This window comes from Galendromus occidentalis, unplaced genomic scaffold, assembly GCF_000255335.2.
Source record: "Galendromus occidentalis unplaced genomic scaffold, Mocc_1.1 scf7180000075508, whole genome shotgun sequence".
Taxonomy (NCBI): Eukaryota; Metazoa; Arthropoda; class Arachnida; order Mesostigmata; family Phytoseiidae; genus Galendromus; species Galendromus occidentalis.
The window spans coordinates 70,447-91,082 of NW_003803498.1; the positions used below are offsets into that span (position 1 = coordinate 70,447).

Genomic DNA, 20,636 nt, shown 5'->3' on the forward strand with positions numbered 1-20,636 from the left:
TTCTCCGGTCTTCTCCTACGTGACAACTGAACAGACGAACGAAGCGACATACACACACCCGTATGGGCTTTGGCAGGCGGCTGCTAAACAGAAGTTCTTATCTTCGTCGATCGTAGTATTAAGGAGAGACACACGGTCGATGCCTATAAAGGGGACGACAGACGATAGCGATCCGTACATCTTCACTGTGACCGGGACAGAAGTCACCCGGCAGGATGAATCCTATGGTAGGTGTTCTGTGCCGTCTCCGAGAGATCCTCAGCTCGAATCGAGGGAACGAAAACGCTGTTTTGTGGAGCTCCCTGAACCCGGATATCCCCTTTGATCTACGGACTCGGTGTTTGTTACAATTAAATGAACACGTAACGCTCGGAACAAACGCCGGTCAATCGAATCTTCATCCGAACCCTGCTGGATTTCTGATTGCTTTGTGGATTCATGAAATCGGCTTCCATCGGAGATCTAGAACATTGAGCCCGCCCGAGACATCCGGAAGACGATCGCCCAGCTTTCGAAGAAATCGGCAACAAATGTCGCAAATCGGCGTCTGCTCAATTCTTGAGGAACTCCAATGTCAATGGAGTCCGGCGTTTCCCGGGTGCTCGTGAGACACTTTCCTGAATTCTGGCTCTCGTTACAGAATGTAGCCGTTCTTCTGACGGCCCTAGTGGCCTCTGCCCGCAGCGAAGGTTTCCACAATGGACCTGTGACCTTCGGGTCTGACCTTGCGCATCCTAATGGCGCAAAGTCTTATGCTACCATTACGCTGGGAGCATCTGGAGCCTTGAACTCGAACACGGCGAGCAGAAATGCGGTAACGACAAGTGGTGAGTTCGCTCGTTCAATGCATGCAGTCCAAGGATTCCGATTGACCGATCCGAAATTTCACTCACGCAAGATTCCCGATCCTTCCCGAAGAACGCACAGTAGCCCTCAGTCAGCCTCAACAATTCACCATCCAACGTTCTGAGCCCTCCGTGCACTTCGTGCAGGACTCCTCACCTCAGTTCAGTGTTTACCGTTCAGCGCCTCAAGTGAGCTATGTTCAGAGTTCAGCTCCGCAATTCAGTCTTCTGCAAAGCTCCGCACCTCAGGTCAGTCCCTCGAACGTCAGCGACGTCGGCGACGGGGAGCTCCATCTCTCCATTCTGCCGGTCGAACACCGTGGACTCACCGGAACCGTCGTTTTCAGTACCAATTCCAGGTTCCTCAGCAACAAATTCAACTCTTCCAAAGCCGAGCCCCCCAGATCAGCGTCTACGAACGCCAAGCACCCCAGCTGAGCGTGTACCAAGCCCCCGCTCAGCAGATTCGGATTCAGCAAGCGCCCGCCGCTCAAATTCGAGTCCAGCAGGCCCCCGCCACCCAGGTTCGAGTTCAGCAACAACGGGTCGCCGCCGTTTCTGGACCGGCCACTTCGCATGGATACACCGTCAACGCTCCCGGTTTGACGAAAACGGCCACTTTCGGGTACCCGTCCGGCCGAACAACAATCACGAATTCCGCTCCCCGAGTCACCGTCACCCAACAATCGCCCCGGGTCCAGGTCCGAGTCGACCAGCCCCAAGTGCAAGTCCTCCAGGCCCCGGCCCCACAGATCCGTATTCAGCAAGCGCCCCAGCTGAGCGTACTCCAAGCCCCCGCCCCTCAAATTCGTATCCAGCAAGCACCTGCTCCCCAGATTCGCGTGCAGCAGGCCCCTGCGACGAGATTCCGCGTCGAGCAGCCTCGAGTCTCGGTCTCTGGTCCCGCCACTTCTCACGGATACACAGTCAACGCGCCAGGACTTACTAAGACGGCCACTTTCGGTTATCCCTCCGGCGGAGTGAGCATCTCTCAAGCCGCTCAACGAGTGACCGTCCAGGAAGCTCCGAAAGTTCAAGTTCGCGTTGCTCAACCCCAACTCCGAGTGGTCCAGGCACCCGCTCCTCAAATCCGTATCCAACAGGCCCCCGCACCCCAAATCCGCATCCAACAGGCAGCTGCACCTCAAATCCGCATTCAGCAGGCACCTGCGCCCCAAGTCCAAGTCCTTCAGGCCCCCGCGCCCCAATACAGTTATGTTCAGGATCAAGCCCCTCAGATCCGAGTTCAGCAACAGCAGTCTCGAGTGGCCGTTTCTGGACCCGCGACCTCGCACGGATATACCGTTAACGCTCCCGGGCTCACCAAAACCGCCACTTTCGGCTACCCTTCAGGCGGCGTTTCCGTCACCCAGGCCGCTCCTCGCGTCACCGTATCCGAAGCCCCGAAAATCCAGCTGCGTGTTGCTCAACCCCAGTTTCAGTACGTTCAGGCTGAAGCCCCTCAAGTTCATCTCGTGTCTTCGCCCCAGCCGAGAGTGAGCGTCGTTCATTCTCCGGCACCTCAGGTGAGCCTCGTCCACCACCAGGTCTCCCCAGTCTCCACCCTGACCTATGGAGCTCCTCAGATTTCGGTCATCAGAACTCAGCAGCCCCAGTATCAGTACATCCCGGTGTCGGCACCTCAGATCTCATTTGTGAGGAGCGCCCAACCTCAGGTGCAAATCGAGCACGAACAGCAAGAGGAAAGAACCATCCAGGTTGAATCTCCCCGAGTCTCCGCCACCGTATCTGGATACACCGTGAGTACTGATTTCTGACCGATTCTTCTAGTTGTCGCGTCGAAAAGTTCCCGAATTCCTGGAAAGTTCTCGTGGGAACGAGCGGAAACTCGTGGAGAGTCTTCGATTCGTGTGTACATGCGAGAACCCGGAACTCACGGCGGCGTTGCTTCTTCCCGATTCCAGGCTCCCAATGTTCGCCAGCAGCAGTTCAACACCCCGTCGCACGGATACCAGGTCTCTGCTCCGGGATTCACCAAGCACAAGACCTTCGCCGGACCGAGCGTCTACGGAACCCACCAAGACTCGGGTATCTCAGGAGCCTCCGGAATCGGTCACGTTGATTTCAGTCTCAGGAAAGACAACAAATCAAGCGCCTAGAGAGCTTTCATGGCATCACGTTGTACAAAGCGATGAAAGATATGAGTTGAAAAGTACCTCCGGAACTTTACCTGACTTCAATACATGTCGTGGTATTTAATGAAATGAGAACGGTGGCAAATCTCCTTCTGAAAATAAAAAAAAGGATGGCCAAAAAAATCTGCTCCGAATCCTCCCGGCCACGGAATCGTTTGTTTGAATCGGCTGCCGAATGTTTGAACCTCACGAGGTTGATTTTGCGAGCTGAGGCGCTTGTGTTTCCGTAAGGATTTGGGTCAAGGCTAAATACTTGTGATCGTCGATGGTACCTCTCACGGCCTGGTTGCGATGCTTTTCCCTCGAATCACGCTTCGGATTCGTTTGCTGGCGAGGCCAGTCTTGTTCAAACTCTCGAGGCGGGATCGGTTGGAGAAAAAGTTATAAGAGAATAGAGTTAGTCGATGGGAACAGGAGTCGCAATTCCGTAGGGACGATATCTCCTCTCTTCCCCACGAACGATGCAGTCCTTCCTCCGACCGGCGCTGCAACACGGAGTCTTGTTTGAAATTGGATTAGGATCATATGAGCGGGTGCAAACTCGCGATTGAACGAGTCCTCTATCCTTCGCCTGCAGCAGGAGGGAGCTTTCAATGAGCGAAGCGAGCGAATCGAAGTCGAGCTAAAATTGCCCGCAGCGCCGAACTTGCAGAGACAAACACTGCCAGTACAGCGAAAACGTCGTCGGTCTGTCACAACATTCGATTTAGCGCTTTTTCCTCCTAATAATTTCTGCGGGAACGTCGATGTTCGATGAGTGATGCTCCCCGTTCTGACCGGACTGTCCAGTCTCCGAATGGATCAATGAATCGTTTTTCGAGTTTTTCCTTTCAAAGCTGATCCACGCGAGGAGCGAGAGATTGGGGCGACCTACGAGGGACATGCCAACGCGCTCCGCGATCGCACACCCCGAATCGAATGTTCGGCTTCTGCCTGTCATGGCTCGTCTTTCCACAGGAAAAACTGCTCCGTTCTGGAAGTGAAGACCATTTTGCGAATTTCAGACTCAGAGAGAAAGGAGAGATGTCTTGGCATCAGAACCGCGAATCATCTCCACGCACACACGAGGGACGCGTCGGCAGATTCCTTTGTCTGATAGTGCACGCAATCCCGTCACCGATAAGGAATCGTCACCCTCCATGTAAAAAACGTTTCATTCGGTATTATCAAAAGGATTGATCCAGCACCTCTATCGAAGCAGGCTGTAGTTATATTCTAGGACTAATCCCTCTAATTCATCCGCTTGAAAAGACGCTCGCTCTCCGATCCCGAAGCGTAGTATACAAATGAGATTTTTTTTCCGTGGGAGCAGCTTGCAAAGGGGTGACCCTATGATTCTCATAAAGAAGTGCGAGTGCGAAAAGGGGGGGGGACAATAATGAGCTCCGAGCTCTTATTACAGACTCCGAAGCATATACGCGAATACGCACTTTCCTCGGGATATCCCTATCCCCTCAGCGATCCTCGCTCCGTTTGCATAAATCACCGAAGTCACTGCGGGAAGCCGGAAAAGGAACTCGGGAATGGACTCGGGGAAGGAACGATTAGTGACATAAGGCGCGATAGAGGCACGGAGTTCAATTGCGTGTTCTGGGCCGGTGGTTGAGGGTACAGACAGGGAATACTGATTCGGGGCGCGATGTCCGCGATGATCTGTATTGGACAATGCAGCCGAAGAATCGCCACGAGCAAGTCCTGCGTGAACCCTGGGAGATCCCGCGATCCCAAGCCAATTTTGAGATGAAATGCCCCTCATTGATTTCGAAGGCGTTTCACTCCGAAACCATCGCGTTGTTCAGTCAGGATCAGAGTCCGTCGGAAGTCAGAGAAATCGTCCGAGAGATAAGGTCCCCGTTGAAATATCCGAGATGCTCCTCGAGGAAGAGCATTGAGAGAGCGTTCCAAAATACATTCGAGATTTCCCTCTCTTAGAGTCGAAACTCAGTCTGGATCGCGAGTGGACCTCGCTAGCTGGAGTGTCCCGGACCCGCGAAATCGGGCGGGGCACTGACTGGCCGTAAATGGGGTCGTTGCACCATCGCTCCCTATAAATTTGCCTTTCGCAAGAGCCGAATGTCATCTCGTCCGCTCGCTTCGGGAAGATGGCACTCAGAGATCTCATCCAAACAACGCCGAACGACTCAGGGAGCGACAATACCAACCACGACAAGGCTAACGTTGGAGCCGCTGTATGGGCCATATAAAGTTGTCGACTTAGTAAAGGTCGCTGCTGCCGCCGCAAAAAGAGTTTGCAACACCGCGGAGGCGGCCGGGAGAAAAGAACCTCCTTCGGGAGGACGGCCAAGCCTAGCAGTCGTATTTTCGACTTTTTATGTTGTACCGCCGCCGTCGGATCGACCGACTTCGCCGTCAACCTCGCGAGGGTCAACTCGCCGAAACATTCACACGCACATATCGAACGTTGGCGCCATATGCGTCTGAAGTATGGCCGCGATTGTTGACAGCCTATGCAAAAAACTCGCCCCTTGCTGTTGCGACTCGCCAGCCCATCCACCCGATTTCCCGCACTTTGTTCGGGCTCTCTTTCCCGTCCGACTAAATTGCGAGTTCCAAGAGTTCAGTTGGCTGGAGCGGAAAGACTCAGCTTGCCAATGCAAAAGTCCGGTGCCGTCCGGAATCGCGTGCAGCATTCGGGATTTCTGAGGAGTCGTAAATGTCTTCACAAAGTTGCGTGGGAGACGTGACCTCTGCTGATGGGAAGCGTCTGCGTTGGATCACTCAGAATCGGAATGAGCTCACACTTACTCCATTGGCTGAGATATGCATATCGCTCATGCTAGTTAGGTCGGGGGCTGTCCGGACAAGCAAGGAACCGGACAATGTTTTCGCATCCCGGAACCTTTCTGTCCGATTCACCATTCCGGATTGAGCTTCCCCGCACCCTTGATTTGACACGATGCCACAGAAATCGCCTCCATGATTTCTGTGAACACTTTGGACGAAAAATGTTGACGAAATTCCTACCGACCGCCTTGCGAGGGAGTTATTCGGAATTTTGATGCAGATTCCAGCACCTGGGGCTATGAGGAAAAATGGAATGAAGAAACGCAAGATCTGATTCGGGCTCTGCATCTACGACAGGTGGCAATTTTGTTTCCTTGTCGTAATTCGCTGAGTTTTCGTGCACGGCATTTGCCATGCTTCTTGACGATCCACTTCCATCGGAGGAGCGCTTCTTATTTGTTTTGTAGCTTGTTTCGGAAACATCGATTCGCGACTGCTACTTCTCGCTCCCAGCCCTTCAGAGGTCGAGAAATTCAATCGACTTCCGTGCGCGAGTCCGCCCTCGCCTCTCCTATTGCTCCGGGTCGGAGCGGGCCGGAGGTTCGCAGAGAAAGTCATTTCCCAACTCTCTCTGATGTGAATGCGGCAACTAAGAATTTTGAGGAGATGCAGCAGGTGTTTTCCTCCCCGTTTCGTCTGATATGGAAGTTCATTCTGGGAGAATATGAGACAATCGCCAGATAGTGATGCATCTAGACATAGGCAGGAGAGTAGCGTGCCGATGGGCCTGCGAGGGCCCGCCGTCTGTGGAGACGAGAGCTTTGTCATAATTTATTCATGGATACGGCGAGACCAGATTCCCGAGTCGCTTTGCCTGTGTTTTGCCCTCTTCTGAGCGATTCCACATCATTGTGACATCATCTTGAGATCGTCCCTCTCTACCCGACTGCGCATCACAGTGAATGCTCAACTCTGATGGAGATTTCCTTATGAGGCGAGGAAGTCGAAAGAAGGAAAGCAACTTTTCGGTTGTACTAGAGAATTCCATGACATGCGATCCACGTGCATCTCATGAGTAGACGAGCATCATCGAAGCATGATTGGCGCGGGCAGCCACCGGAGGGAATAATTCGATTCGGCATCCGGATAAAGAATCAATTCGCCGCGTCCTCAGACTGACGAATTCCCCCCGTGAGAAATTTCATTTTTCGGAATAAACGTGAAGTTAGAAGTCGGCGAAATCGAGAAACCTACATTCTTCCCCCTCGATTTGCTGCGATGCGACGTGCGCGGTGTGTCAAAGTGGTCGCTGGTTCCGAGGGACCGCGGCGAGTCAATTTTTCTGAATGAGATGCAAATGATGCAAAACGGGAGCGTGCCGCAGCAGCGCCTTTTTAGAGGAATCTCTCCACCTCTAAGGGCCGGCCGCTCATTCGTTCGGGCCTGAAGGATGTCTGTCCCCTCGCGTTCGTTCCCATCTGTTGTGAGCCTCCCCTCCAGTTGTCGTTGGCGACGGAAGAAGCGACTCAGACACCCTGTCTCTCCCGGTTGTCTGCGTCAACTCGATTTCGACGCTCTGGAACCAGGGGTTCCCTATCGTTATTGTTTGCGCCGAAAGCTCGGGATTTCGCCCACCGAGGTCCAAGCTCACGAGCGACGATGAAAATTCTGATGGCTTTCATGCCATGTCGACGATCCCGGAAAAGACCGTAGATCGGAGGGCGGAACGTAAAGGGTTAAGGAACCGTTCCCACCTCAGAATCGGACTTGCGATATGAGAAACACCTTCGCGGGAAAGAAGACGAGATCTGCGCGGACTCTGGGACAGGAGCGAACCATCGCATCGCAAGCGGCCGCTTGATTCCATGCTTCCGGCCCGGTTCATGGAATAGACTCAACTCTCCAACTATGTCCCGGACGAGCGAGACTCAGGTGAACTTTAGTGTCTATGTATACGATCGTCGAGAGAAGATTTGCTGGGGAGGAAACCCATTCAACCCTCGGCTGGTGCTCGTGCCGTCCACACCTCGGCGCCAAGAATGGAAGATTGCGCGGGAGTTGAATTTTCGATCAACATTTTTGCTCTTTATTGAATAATCTTGTCATGGAGATGGTGTCTGAATCTCAACAACCTATGCCAGCGAGGCCATCTGCATTCGGTAATGATCCGAGGACTGCTGCCGCGTCTCCCTTCTGCACCTCGATGGATATCCTCTGTAGGAGAAACTCTCCAGCTCTCTTACCCCCTTTTTGCTGTTCCCTCGTGAATTCCGGAAAGCGTCCATGTTCTGGAAAACTCCTAGAGGTGAAAGAAAATGCAAGGGAAGACGTGTCTTCTCATATCAAAACCAGGTTCACGATCGTAGACGCTTGAGATAGTGACACCGGATCCGATACTCGGAAACTTGCGAATAACTCTCGACGAGAAGTTCCCGAGGGGAAGTTCCCGAAACTCCCGAGGGGAAATTTCTCCTCAAAGGAAGCGGTTAGATCCAAAAGACCCAGTAGCTGAAAGAGGCGATTGGACAGAAGCTTTCGCGAGCAGATTTCATCCGGATTCCAACATTCGCATTCGAGTCTCGGTCGACCATATCATTCCTGCTAACAACGCTATGGAAACATCTCCGAAATGCTTCGTCCCGGGGCGGTGTGAAACGGCCCTGAGGATGAAATTTGTCGCCACGAGGCCGCGATCTTGTCAGATCCCCAGCGATTCTCCTCGTTCTCGGAACGTCCCTCCCGAAAATAGACTAGTGCCTATTATTCTGTTCCTCCCCGCTGGGACGGGGTCTAGGAACAGACTGCGACATTTCCTGTATGGAGGGGGATCCAAATCATAAATCAGGGAAAATGATAATGAGAATTTCCGCACGATTGCTCCCCGTGTTGATATACGCTCATCAGAAAAGACAGATATGGGACACAGAACACGCTTGCTTCCACGTCGCGGGACGGAAGTTCCCCCCCTTTCAGATTTCGAATCTGGAGACGGGGGAGTTCGCCGGTATGGCATGGCGCAAAAAAGGATCTTCTGTGTCCATGATAAAGCCTTCCTTTACGTGTACATATTTCCCATGAATGACGCGATGCAGTCTCATCCTGAGCTTGCAAGCCGGTAAATGGAGCTGGATAGTGGAGTCGAAACCATTCACACGTCAATGCACTGCTTCCTCTCGATGACCACGAAAATATATATTGTAGTTCACGGGAACGGTACCCATGGAGCGTCTCGGGGAAGCTTACAACTCGAGATTGAGGAAATTCTCAGGCGGGCAGCGGATTTATCACGGACGCCTGTTTCGGTAACGCTCCAATTGCCGCAATCAGGAGATCATCGTCCATCCTGAGACCACTGTGGTAACAGGGTTGACTGTCGCCCAGAGCTTTTCTCACCGTGGGGCTCCGAAGGATACCGGCACCGATGAGTCTTCACCGGGGAACTGAACTCTAAACTCGGAAGTTCGAAGTGACTTATTTGGCCAATCATTATTCGATCGAGCTTCCTCCATCACAAGGATTTTGCCTGCGGGACGAGGTGAGTTCCGCCCTGCATTTAAACATCGTCCCCACGATGTTCCCAAAGCGACGGATGGCCAAGTGGGTGGAGCGCTGCGTGTGCACGACACATGATGGCAGCAGGAATCGCGAAGGGGAGGGACGGCGCTCCGCATCGCGCAGTGGACCCCTGGTTCGAGTCCGGAAGGTGTTACAAGCTCTGGCTTTCCGGCGGGAGTGCCATCGTTCCCCTGTCTCCGGTAGAATGCCGGGGTAGATTATCGAGGCCACGGCCGGCTACATACCGGTTCCCCAAACCCGCGTAAGGCCTGAGGGAGAACACAGAAAACTTCCTGAGATGTCACCACTTTCTAAGAGATACTTCCCCCTCCGAAAAAGGTTAGAACTTTTGGCCGAATTTCTCGATTGCGATGTGAAACTGCTCCGGATAGGCGCTCCCCTGGTGCAGCATCAGCCGTGACGCACAAATCCCTGAATCCGGGTGCACGCGCTCTCTTCCGTTCTCAAGGTCTTCCCATGCCGAATTTTCGTGTGAGGTCCCCTCTAGGCGGGGCTTCAGTCCGTGTTCTTGACACAGAGAGCTCTGATATAGGCTCTTTTGCCGGAACCATGGCACGCTCTCCGTAGATTCGGCTTTCATGTCATTCCCATCTCCAATGGAAGCCCCTCTCCGAAGGGGCTCAAAGTAATAAAAGCCCGTGCTTGTATTGGAATATTTACGGCAAGTCATTCATGATCCCGATCATCGGCATCGGGCTTACCGGGCAGGATTCAAAGCGTTGCAATTTCGCAAGTATGACTGATTGAGCTTTTGCATTACCAGTCGGACCTTTGCCGAATCGTCCAATTTGGCTCTCTCGACTCTCACCATATCCCGGTGTCAGTTGGACCCCAGTTCGAAAGCGAGACAGTGGTCCGCTGGATGTGTATATCGTCAAACCCGATGTGAGATGTACAGGGTGCGGCAGCATAGACTCCAATGTTCCTATCGCATATTACTCCGTGGCCAGGTGAGAAATAGCAGTCGTTCTTGCGGCGGAAGTTGCGTCTGATGCTGCATTTTTTTCCGATCATCATTGCCCCAGGCCCTGGGGTATAGGAGTAATCCTGAAGCACTGAGTGAGATATGCTTGGAGGCGAAGGTGGGAGGCGCGGCGTACTTGAGTCTCAGGGCGGACGGCTCGATGTCAAACACTCCTTGATCTTCGCTGTGAGGGAGAATCGCGACTGTTTGAGAACGGGAGATCCCGAAAATTCCGAAAACTCTCTTTTCCATCTCGGCCCGACAAGGTAGAGGAAGCGACTGACTGGAGAGCGGGGCCTCGGTTGGCAGTTCTCTCCCTCCGGGGCCCAAGAGGATGCGAAGACGCCGAGGCGCGTCGCGGATCAATATAGGCTCTAGCATCCGTGTGGCCAACCCGCTGCACCGAATCCGGAGGGAATTTCCGGGAAGATGAGACCAAATATTCGCTGACAACGTTCGTCGCCGCATCGATCCTCGCGAGCTGAGGATTCTTCCCAATTCCGATGATCGGAACTCTATTGAGCTCGCAGATCCATACGGTCCGTGGAGAGGACAGTCTGGAGTTGAAGAGAACTCACCGTCTTGCAAGTCAGTCAAGGAATCATTTGCGCTCACTCTGGCCAGCATGATGGCGGCGGCTACGGCTTTTTCGCATTTTTCTTCGTCGTAGCAGATCCTGAGGACGAAAATTTTGCACCGCGCAAGTCATGACGAACGTCAAGACGTGAGGGGAGCAAACGGTGTTCCACGTTCCGACAATGAAGACCCGAATCCGGTCCGGAAAGCGGTCTCGTGAATATCACAAGCACGCTCTACTCTTGGTGAAATTCCTAACGATCCTAAGTGCTATCGTTTTCTTCCCAGTGTATCTGAGACAACGGAGGAAGCGATCTCTGCTGCAGGACAGGATTCTGTCGCGGAAGCCGCTTCAGTTGTGGTTGCCACGGAGCCCGCCGAAGCGAGCCCCAATCCGATTGGAGAACTACAGGTGAGTACTGGGACAGGGAGTCGCCGACTGATATAGAATCTGACATCCGCATATCATGAGGGCTCCTACAGCGACCGTCGTGATGAGCGGAACCGCACTACTTGGCCTTGATTTATTCTCCAGGAGCTCTGCCTTCCGCGTCATTGGGCGCTGTCGGGATATAAGGAGGAGTTCAGAACCGCCCCCCTCACGTCTTGACGTTCGTCGTGACTTGTGCGGTGCAAAATTTGTAGTCCTCAGGATCTGCCACGACGAAGAAAAATGCGAAAAAAGCCGCAGCCGCCGCCATGCTGGCCAAAGTGAGCGCGAATGACTCCTTGACTGACCTGCAAGACGGTGAGTTCTCTTCAACTCCAGACTCCTCTCTCCACCGAGTCGGCAGCATACGGAGCTGTGTTCTCTCAGATCAATTGAAGAATTATTTCGTTCTGTATGTGACGTCTGTCACCGCCCTCCACTCAAGAAAACGTCGACCACTCAAGAATTCCGGATCCGAAAATCGAAGATCTGGGAAATTCACTGAATCATCTGAAACTCATGGCTGGCGGTCCTGAATCGGAATCACCGACAGCGCATGAAATTGAGGCTCACTTGAATGTTCTGGCGCAGAAGTTCAATGTCAATCTCAATCCACGCGCCGGGAGCGATATCGACGGACGGTCCGTACGGATCTGCGAGCTCAATAGAGTTCGGATCATCGGAATTGGGAAGAATCCTTAACTCGCGAGGATCGATGCGGCGACGAACGTTGCTAGGGTAGGTAGGGTTGGGGCTCGCTGCTGCGCGGCGGGCTCCGTGGCACCCACAACTGAAGCGGCTTCCGCGGCAGAATCCTGTCCTGCAGCAGAGATCGCTTCCTGCGTTGTCTCAGATACACCGGGAAAGGAAACGATAAGATTTAGGATTGTTAGGGATTTCTCCAAGAGTAGACCGTGCCCGTGATATTTTCGAGACCGCTTTCCGGAACGGGTTCGCCTATGCTTTTTCGGAGAGAGGGAAGCAGAGACCGAGGGCAGGAATGATTCATTCGATCGAGCGGGACCACGAACGACAAATGACCTACTTTCTTTCTTTTCCTGGTCGGCTCTTCAAGGATCTCCCGGCTCCTTATGGATCGAAGGCCGAAAAACGCTCGAGAGCAGATTGCACTAGCTGCTCCCGAATCGACTTGATCTACGGTGGAACTACGAACAGATCATCTCTCGCACTTCCTCCACTTGGGTACGAATCCTGAACGTTAAGAGCTCGACGCATTTCAATCAATTCCACAGCTTAAGCTCCTCCCACTTAGAAATCTCCAAACTTGATCTACCTATATTTTCGATCCCTCGCTTCCATTCAGAGGCTCAGGGGGAACGAGAATTTCTTCTTGGAGTCTCGATAAAGGGTCAACAGGTAAATTCTCGGTCGAAAATCATGTCGGTGCCGAGCGTTTTTCCGTACTTTCGGAGGACGACTCCAGTGCAACCCCAACGCATCTGGGTATATTATACGTATGTCTTTGTCTTAAGACGTTCCAAGCTCAAGCGGGCATGTACATATAAGGGATAGGTTGATAAAAAAATCTGTGGAAATATTATTCTGAGTTCTTCCCAGCCCTCGCCATCTTCACGGGACGAGGTCGGATGCCCGTGAGCGTCCCAATATTCTCATACGAAAATTGGAAGCCTCCGCATGATATCATGTCGTAGGAAATGTGACATCTTCATCCGGGTTCCAGGGGTTGATGCCCAGCCGATGCATCATTCCCGGGGGATTAGAAACCGAGATACCCGATGCTATAGAACTCATCGATTTAGTTTTCACAAAGGTGACATCGCACGGAGTCTTGACGCGATCATGTCAATTGAGACTCATCCCGTATTGTATAGTCATGTGCGCGAACCTGTCCCGACTTGCCCGGTACAAAAGATGACTCATCACATCACTCGAAGCGAGGGAGCGATAAGCGCTGGAGAAGAAAACCGCGCAGGTAGTGTCGACGCCACCTCCGTAACATTGAGTTAAAACGTCCATTCCCCATCAAACCTCGAAATCTTACGATTGCTTCTTCCTACAGCTGCAGTGAAATGACATCGAGTACATTGATGAAATTTCCCAGACAAACTTGGACAGAGCGGTCATAGCTGTCCCGCGACGCATCCGGAGATCGAGAGAGCGCTCGTCTAAACGCCGCCTTCCACCCAAGCAGTGGCAAATGGCTTTTCGCCATCCCTTCCCCGCCCAACGGCACGATGCTGGACAATAACACACTTCGCATCGCTGCTGGTCTGCGACTCGGTGTTCCGATCTGCGCGCCTCTGCGCTGGATGCAACTCCTCAGTTCCCATCTTGGGCGAACATGGACTAAGCTGCGCTTGAAGCAGCGGCCGCCATTCCCGACACAGGGCGCTCAACACCGTCATATCCCGCGCTCTCCGCTCTGCCGCGATCGCCAACGAGCTCGAGCCGTCGGGCCTGTCAAGAAACTCTGCCCTCCGTCCGGGTGGACTGACGCTATCGCTGTGGAGCTCCGGGAAGGCGCTCGTTTGGGACTCTACCGTATGGGATACCTTGTCCTCATCGCATCGACCCAGGGCTGCTCGTTCGGCAGGGGCGATTGCGAGCCTTGCGGACAGGAGCAAGCTGTTGAAGTACCGCGAATTGAAAGCCGCTTCATCGTCCAACCCGTCGCCCTAGAGACCCTTGGTGTCATGGGCAAGTCTACGGAGTTCTTCCTGCGCGACTTGGGGAAACGCATCGAGGTGGCAACCGGGGATAGGCGAGCAACTGAGTTCTTGATTCAGAGGGTTTCCGTCGAGGTGCAAAGGGGAAACGGCGCAGCGGTTAGCGGATCGCTGCCGACCGGGGACAGACTGGATGGAGTCGGCTGGCTCCATTCAATCACTATATGTATATACTCGCTCACGTCCCTTGCATACATTTCGAATAAACCAATTTCTCAATTCCCACCATGGAAAAAAACTTCAGTAATAATTCGCTTATAGTGATTTTGTCTCTGCAAACGAATCGTCGTAGTTCTACGAGATTTCGGTTTGGCTCGTAGCCAAACCTGCTCTAATTCTTTTTACTTTTCGGCTCCTCAAGGATCTCCCGGCTCCAAATGGATCGAATGCCGAAAAATACGATGTTTTCGTTCATCTCTGAATACACAGAGGAGAAACAAAATTTATTCCGGCATTTTTCATAAGATAATTTTCGTATGCAATATATTCGCCCGAAAAATCGAAGTCCATTTGTTTTCTAGAAAAATCCGTGTGAGCTCGCATATATAATCATCAAAACCAGAAAAACATGCGAGCTTACACAAGCTTTTGCATCTAAGCAAAACAAATGCATAGAGTCGAGAATCCGAAACTGAACAGTTCACGACACTCGTTTGGCTCAAGCGTATGTCGTGAAATCTCCCGTTATCGTCCTCAAGCCACTCTGCGTTTAGCCCATCGAGGCAGTAAAGATTGTGATATAATATTCGTATCTTGAGGTGAGAAATGAAGTCATTTGGCCGGAGTGCATGTAGGAAGGATGTCGTTGTGGATAGACATCGATGCCTTCTAGCTCAACATATTCAATCGCAGTCGGTGTTCCACGTTCCTCGCCGCATCGATCCTCGCGAGTTGAGGATTCTTCCCGATTCCGATGATCGGAACGCTATTGAGCTCGCAGATCCATACGGACCGTCCGTCGATATCGCTCCCGGCGCATGAATTTAGAGTGACATTGAACTTCTGCGCTAGAACATTCAAGTGAGCCTCAATTTCATGCGCTGTCGTTGATTCCGATTCAGGACCGCCAGCCATGAGCTTCAGATGATTCAGGGAATTTTCCAGATCTCTGATTGTCGGATCCTGAATTCTTGAGAGATTGACGTCACCTACAGAATGGAACAATTCTTCAATTGACCTGAGAGAACACAGCTCCGTATGCTGCCGACTCGGTGGAGAGGAGAGTCTGGAACTGAAGGGAACTCACCGTCTTGCAAGTCAGTCAAGGAGTCATTTGCGCTCACTTTGGCCAGCATGGCGGCGGCTGCGGCTTTTTTCGCACTTTTCTTTGTCGTGGCAGATCCTGAGGACGACAAATTTTGCACCGCGCAAGTCATGACGAACGTCGAGACGTGAGGGGGGCCGGTTCTGAACTCCTCCTTATACTCCGGCAGCGCCCAATGACGCTGAACGCAGAGCTCCTGGAGAATAAATCAAGGTTAAGTACTGCGGTTGCGCTCATCACGACGGTCGCTGAAAGAGCCCTCATGATATGCAGATGTCAGATTCTATTTCAGGTGGCGACTCCCTGTCCCAGTGCTCACCTGTAGTTCTCCGATCGGGTTGGGGCTCGCTGCGGCGGGCTCCGTGGCACCCACAACTGAAGCGGCTTCCGCGACAGAATCCTGACCCGCAGCTGAAATCGCTTCCTCCGTTGTCTCAGATACACTGGGAAAGAAAAGGATAGCATTTAGGATTGTTAGGAATTTCACCAAGAGTAGAGCGTGCCCGTGATATTCTCGAGACCGCTTTCCGGAACGAATTCAATCAAATATGTTTATTCACTCAAGTCGAGTAAAAATATAATAATGGTAGTGAAGGTAAGTAATGTATCACATGTGATCAGGGTCAGCGAGTTTGTTGATAGATGTCACCATTGTGCATTCACCGACATGATATTTAGGGCAGGTTTCCGAACAAAGGGTGCACCTGCAGAGTTCCGATGGCTCGCGCTAGCTCTTCGTAGAGCAAACCCGATGATGGAAGTTTTTTTCTTCTTTTCAGGCGCAGTTATGCGGCCTGGCGAGCCATTTGTGGGGCAGTCGTTCAGCTTCCTCGATAAGGGATCGTTCCCTTTTCTCCAAGTGAAGGAGCCGTTGTCGACTGTACGTCTTTCTGCAAATGGTTTTCAGGTGGTCGGCGAGCGGTCTGAGCGTTGGGTACCTTGCGGCCTCGGGCGCCCGCATCCCTGTTTCCGCATTGCGTGCGTGTGGAACGCGTAGAAACCGGGAATGTTGAAATCGTCATAGGCCCAGGTTTCAACAAGAATCAAGCAATCAATATCGTGGAGAGCGGCTGGGGCGAGTAGCTTTATCGCTTTGTGGCCACTCGTGTTCCATTGAACGATAATTACTTCCGAGGACGTGACCGGGTACTGTTTTGCGTTTTGCGTGAGCTTTGTTTTCGTCGGGGTTCGCTCAGAGCCAGAACGCCTCGTTTTCGGGGTGAGTTCGCTGGGATCTGATCCTTGTAGATTGCTATGAACTGCTGCACGAGTGGAGTCCACCACTCCGAACTCCATCGCTCGAGCAGTCCACGGCTGTTGGACTCGCACTCGGTCTTCGCTGGTTCATGGGGTTGTGTAGAGTTTGACCAGCCGGCTTCCGCGGAGAGATTCCTCCGGTTGTGGTCGCCGATATCAATCGATGTCGTTTGGTGGTCGCGGTCAGTCTGACCTCTAAAAAAGAGGCGACTTTTCGGGCTATAGAGCTGGCGGCAGCGGCTGTCAGCTCTTCCAACCCTCTGTAGGTGTGGATACCTTTCATGACCATGTCGCGTTGTAGGTTTCGCAGGTCGATAATGTCCACGCCCAAGTCCTCCTTACGCTTCAGCAGGATTTCATTGGCGCTGAGGCACTGTGATCACGCTGAGGGAGCATTATCGAAGGGCGATCTTTCTTCAATCTGCCCGATAACTCTGCGATCGCGGCCATGAATTTATCTTTTTGGAACTCCATACACTCATCGAAACCCGAGTGGAGAATGAGGTTGACGGGCTGCGGGTTCTTTTCCAAGAACTTCTGACCCTGTTCCAGAATGGAATGTGTGTCAGTCTTGGGGAAGCAGCGTACATGGATTGAGCACTTCTTTGGGAGTAGCGTTCTAACGTGTCGCTCGAACTGCTTGATCTTGGGGTCCCCCAGGATCAGGGCTGTCTTCGGGGCGTGATCAGGGGGTCTCACTGCAACACTATAAACTGGCTGCTCCGTCAGTGATTGAGGGCACACCGGTGGAGCGAAGCAATTCGGCTGGTAAGCCTGCGTCTGGATAGCTGATGCTAACGATGACAGCTGTTCCGTCAGATGGGTCACCTGATCCTCTTGAAGTTTGATCTTCAATATCAGGAATGATAGGTAATTCATGAGTTCCGAATCGAGGGATATCTTGTCGAACATTGTCAGAAGTTCATCAGCTGAGAGCTTTGCTGCCGGAGATTCGCGTCCACATTGGCGCAGAGAGGGAAGCAGAGACCGAGGGCAGGAATGATTCATTCGATCGAGCGGGACCACGAACGACAAATGACCTACTTTTCTTTCTTTCCCTGGTCGGCTCTTCAAGGATCTCCCGGCTCCGTATGGATCGAAGGCCGAAAAACGCTCGAGAGCAGATTGCACTAGCTGCTCCCGAATCGACTTCATCTACGGTGGAACTACGAACAGATCGTCTCTCGCACTTTCTCCACTTGGATACGAATCCTGAACGTTAAGAGCTCGACGCATTTCAATCAATTCCACAACTTCAGCTCCTCCCACTTAAGACGTCTCCGAACTTGATCTACCTATATTTTCGATCCCTCGGTTCCATTCAGAGGCTCAGGGGGAACGAGAATTCCTCCTTGGAGCCTCGATAAAGGGTCAACAGGTAGATTCTCGGTCGAAAATCACGTCGGTGCCGAGCGTTTTTCCGTGCTTCCGGAGGACCACTTCAGTGCAACCCCAACGCGTCTGGGTATATTATACGTATGTCTATGTCTTAAGACGTTTTAGGTTCAAGCAAGCATGTACATATAACGGACACTTTATACATTCATCAAAAAGTCTGTGAAAATATTAACCTGAGTTCTTCCCAGGCCTCGCCATCTTCACTGAGATCGCTGATTCCGCGATCTGTTCTGGGCATCTTTCTTGCGTGTGAGCACAACTGGAACACGATGAATTCGGTTTGGCAAGCTCGGCACGGCTCTTTATACGCATCCGAGAAAGGAGAACTACAAGGTGGAAAGGTAGGGCAAAAGGGAAAGAGTGTGTCCGTCGAAGCTTCGAGAAGCGTCGCGAAAATCGCCAAGAATGTTCTTGTTCTTCGGTAGCGGCTGACCGCTTCGAAGAGTACTCATTTCTCGAACCGAATCATTGGACACTTCCCGTAGCTTCTGCGTTCACTTGGATTCCTTTCACCCCCTCAGTAGATGAATTTTTGGAAATGATGACTGAGATAGCTCTTGTGAGAGAAGAAGCGAGTCGGAATTCGCAGTGACCGATTCATACACTTTGCTAGAAGGACCCATTCCGAGAAATAAATGAAGCGAGCACATGGTAATCTTGCCCTTATTCATCCTTGCTCTTTCACAGTTCGGCTCTGCGCATGAGGAACATTCAGTTCCCCTCTTGCTCACCGATGAGATGAAAGCCCGGCCCCACAGAGTTCAATTTGGGGGCTACCCCCGAAATTGAGTATCTTGGGGTCGAGGAACGGAGCTCCTTTGATGGAGAAAGATGCTCTTGAGGCGGAATCATTTGACAGTTTTCACGTGCCCGAGCATTATTGGATGCCCCACGAGAGGGACGAGGTCAAATGCCCATGAGCGTCCCAATATTCTCATACGAATATTGGAAGCCCCCGCACGATATCATGTCGTAGGAAATGTGATATCTTCATCCGGGTTCCAGGGGTTGATGCCTAGCCGATGCATCATACCCCGGGGCTTCAAAACCGAGATATCCGATGCTATAGAACTCATCGACTGAGTTTTCAAAAAGGTGACATCGCACGAAGTCTTGACGCGATCATGTCAATTGAGGCTCATCCCGTATTCTATAGATAGTTGTGCGCGCGAACTTGTTCCGACTTGCCCGGTACGAAAGATGACTCATCACATCCCTCGAAGCGAGGAAGCGATAAGCGCTGAAGAAGGAAACCGCGCTTGTAGTGTCGACGCCACTACCGTAACATTGAGTTGAAACGTCCATTCCCCATCAAACCTCGAAATCCTACAATTACTTATTTCTACAGCTGCAGTGAAATGACATCGAGTACATTAAGCCTCCCGTTGAATTGCGTAGACCTCAATTTTATTTAAGTCATCGATATCATTCTATTGACGTCAACATGAGTATTAATTCCGCGAAAGCCTTCGGTGGCCTGAGGACTACATGTGGTTGGTATTCAATTTTTATTGAGCCTTGCTCGATCCTCCCGGTCGAGTGCCCTTCTGGCATCCGTGAGCTCACAGAGAGTGACCAGTGGATGTATATCCAAGCAGACTCTCGAGGATCGGGCCGCTTCGGGACTCCGCTGAATCGTCGGCTTGAAAAATCGAGGAAGCGATGTAGAACCGACACAAATGGCCAGAAAGCTCCTTGCCGATAGCATCGTCGTTCGCGATCGCAAGATGTTTAAGAACCGCTTTTATGCGGAGGCTGAGCTCACTTTGTTCGTACATTCGGGAGGGAGCAATTCTGATTTACTTCTTGAGAGGGTTCCTTACTCTATTGAACCGTGCGACTCGGTAGGAATTCCAGATCGAAATGATCTCAAGCACCCTGCATCGCGATCTCGACCCCCATCAATCTCAGGGAATCATATCCCTTATCGACTCCTTGATCGAGCCCGATAAGTTGTATTCGATCGGGTCGAGCTCATCTGAATCTTCACTACCCTTCTCAAATATTTCGTACAAATTCAATATTTTCAGAGGGAATCCATCATTTATACACTGTCCAGGAGTATTCCAGGTGCGACCAGTATCGCTCTCGGAAACCTTCAAAAACGCTTATTTAATTTAATTTAGGTCCCTCTCGGTGAAATGATTCGCTGCCGCAGCTGCTAGTTGGATACTCTGAAGAAAAACACAACACGGTTTCGGGAAAGGCTGTGGACGCCGACCTTGGAACGCCGCGCAGCCGTGAGTAATCTTGGTGTTGGCCGGGCGGCCGAGGGTCCCTTCGCGATTGTGTAGAATGCGGCTACAGAGAATTTTTTCTGTGCGATCCGCAAGCGGCGCTCTTCTCGATGGAAGTATATATTCGATGAATTTCAACCTCACGGAGGACAAAGATGCTAATCTCAATTTTGAGGAGCGTATCTATAGCGTAGTAGGAAGATCCCTCGGCTTTTCGCTCAAACGTGGTGAAGCATGGAGGGCTCGTGGAGTTAAGCGATGAAGCACGCACAGACACAGGCCGTTGAAGACTTTCGGGGAAGGTTAAGGAGCCGGACCCATGGGCTGGTCGGAGCGTTTTCGATCATTTACCGTTTCGAAAGACGTGGAAGTGATAGGGCTCCGTCCCGCGACAGATTGGTTTTCGAGCAACACTCCCGGAACAGCCCTCCTGAGCATTCTCGTGATAGGGATGCCATTGATGCTGCTCTTCATTCAAGC

The 20,636-nt window shown here is 52.0% G+C and overlaps 2 protein-coding genes across 3 annotated transcripts; one reads left to right on the forward strand and one right to left on the reverse strand.

Annotated features, from left to right (window-relative positions):
• The first annotated feature begins 215 nt into the window (after positions 1 to 215).
• On the forward strand, positions 216 to 3,138 carry LOC100908054 (MAGE-like protein 2). Its single transcript, XM_029110857.1, has 5 exons — positions 216 to 227; positions 641 to 839; positions 931 to 1,094; positions 1,193 to 2,605; positions 2,771 to 3,138. Exons 1-5 carry the CDS (start codon positions 216 to 218, stop codon positions 2,963 to 2,965), a joined length of 1,983 nt encoding a protein of 660 aa, XP_028966690.1. The 3' UTR covers positions 2,966 to 3,138.
• An 11,263-nt stretch (positions 3,139 to 14,401) lies between these two features.
• Positions 14,402 to 18,191, reverse strand: LOC100906529 (interferon-inducible double-stranded RNA-dependent protein kinase activator A homolog). Of its 2 annotated transcripts, none has more exons than XM_003737347.1 (4): positions 18,093 to 18,191; positions 15,584 to 15,707; positions 15,247 to 15,460; positions 14,402 to 15,148 (listed from the first exon to the last, which is right to left on the reverse strand). In XM_003737347.1, the coding sequence occupies exons 1-4, from the start codon at positions 18,155 to 18,157 to the stop codon at positions 14,829 to 14,831; spliced, it is 723 nt and encodes a 240-aa protein (XP_003737395.1). In that variant the 5' UTR covers positions 18,158 to 18,191; the 3' UTR covers positions 14,402 to 14,828. The 2 variants fall into 2 exon arrangements, with proteins under 2 accessions (XP_003737395.1, XP_018494181.1); XM_018638665.1 differs by having other exon boundaries at positions 15,284 to 15,460; positions 18,093 to 18,190.
• Between the last annotated feature and the right edge of the window lie 2,445 nt (positions 18,192 to 20,636).

Coding starts and splice junctions, on each gene's coding strand:
- LOC100906529 (XM_003737347.1), bottom strand. CDS start 18,157: ATGCCCAGAACAGATCGCGGAATCAGCGATCTCAGTGAAGATGGCGAG. Junction 15,708..18,092: donor GAGGCCTGGGAAGAACTCAG/GTTAATATTTTC, acceptor TTTCTTTCCCAG/TGTATCTGAGACAACGGAGG. Junction 15,461..15,583: donor ACCCGATCGGAGAACTACAG/GTGAGCACTGGG, acceptor TTTATTCTCCAG/GAGCTCTGCGTTCAGCGTCA.
- LOC100908054 (XM_029110857.1), top strand. Junction 1,095..1,192: donor TGCAAAGCTCCGCACCTCAG/GTCAGTCCCTCG, acceptor CGTCGTTTTCAG/TACCAATTCCAGGTTCCTCA. Junction 2,606..2,770: donor CCACCGTATCTGGATACACC/GTGAGTACTGAT, acceptor TCCCGATTCCAG/GCTCCCAATGTTCGCCAGCA.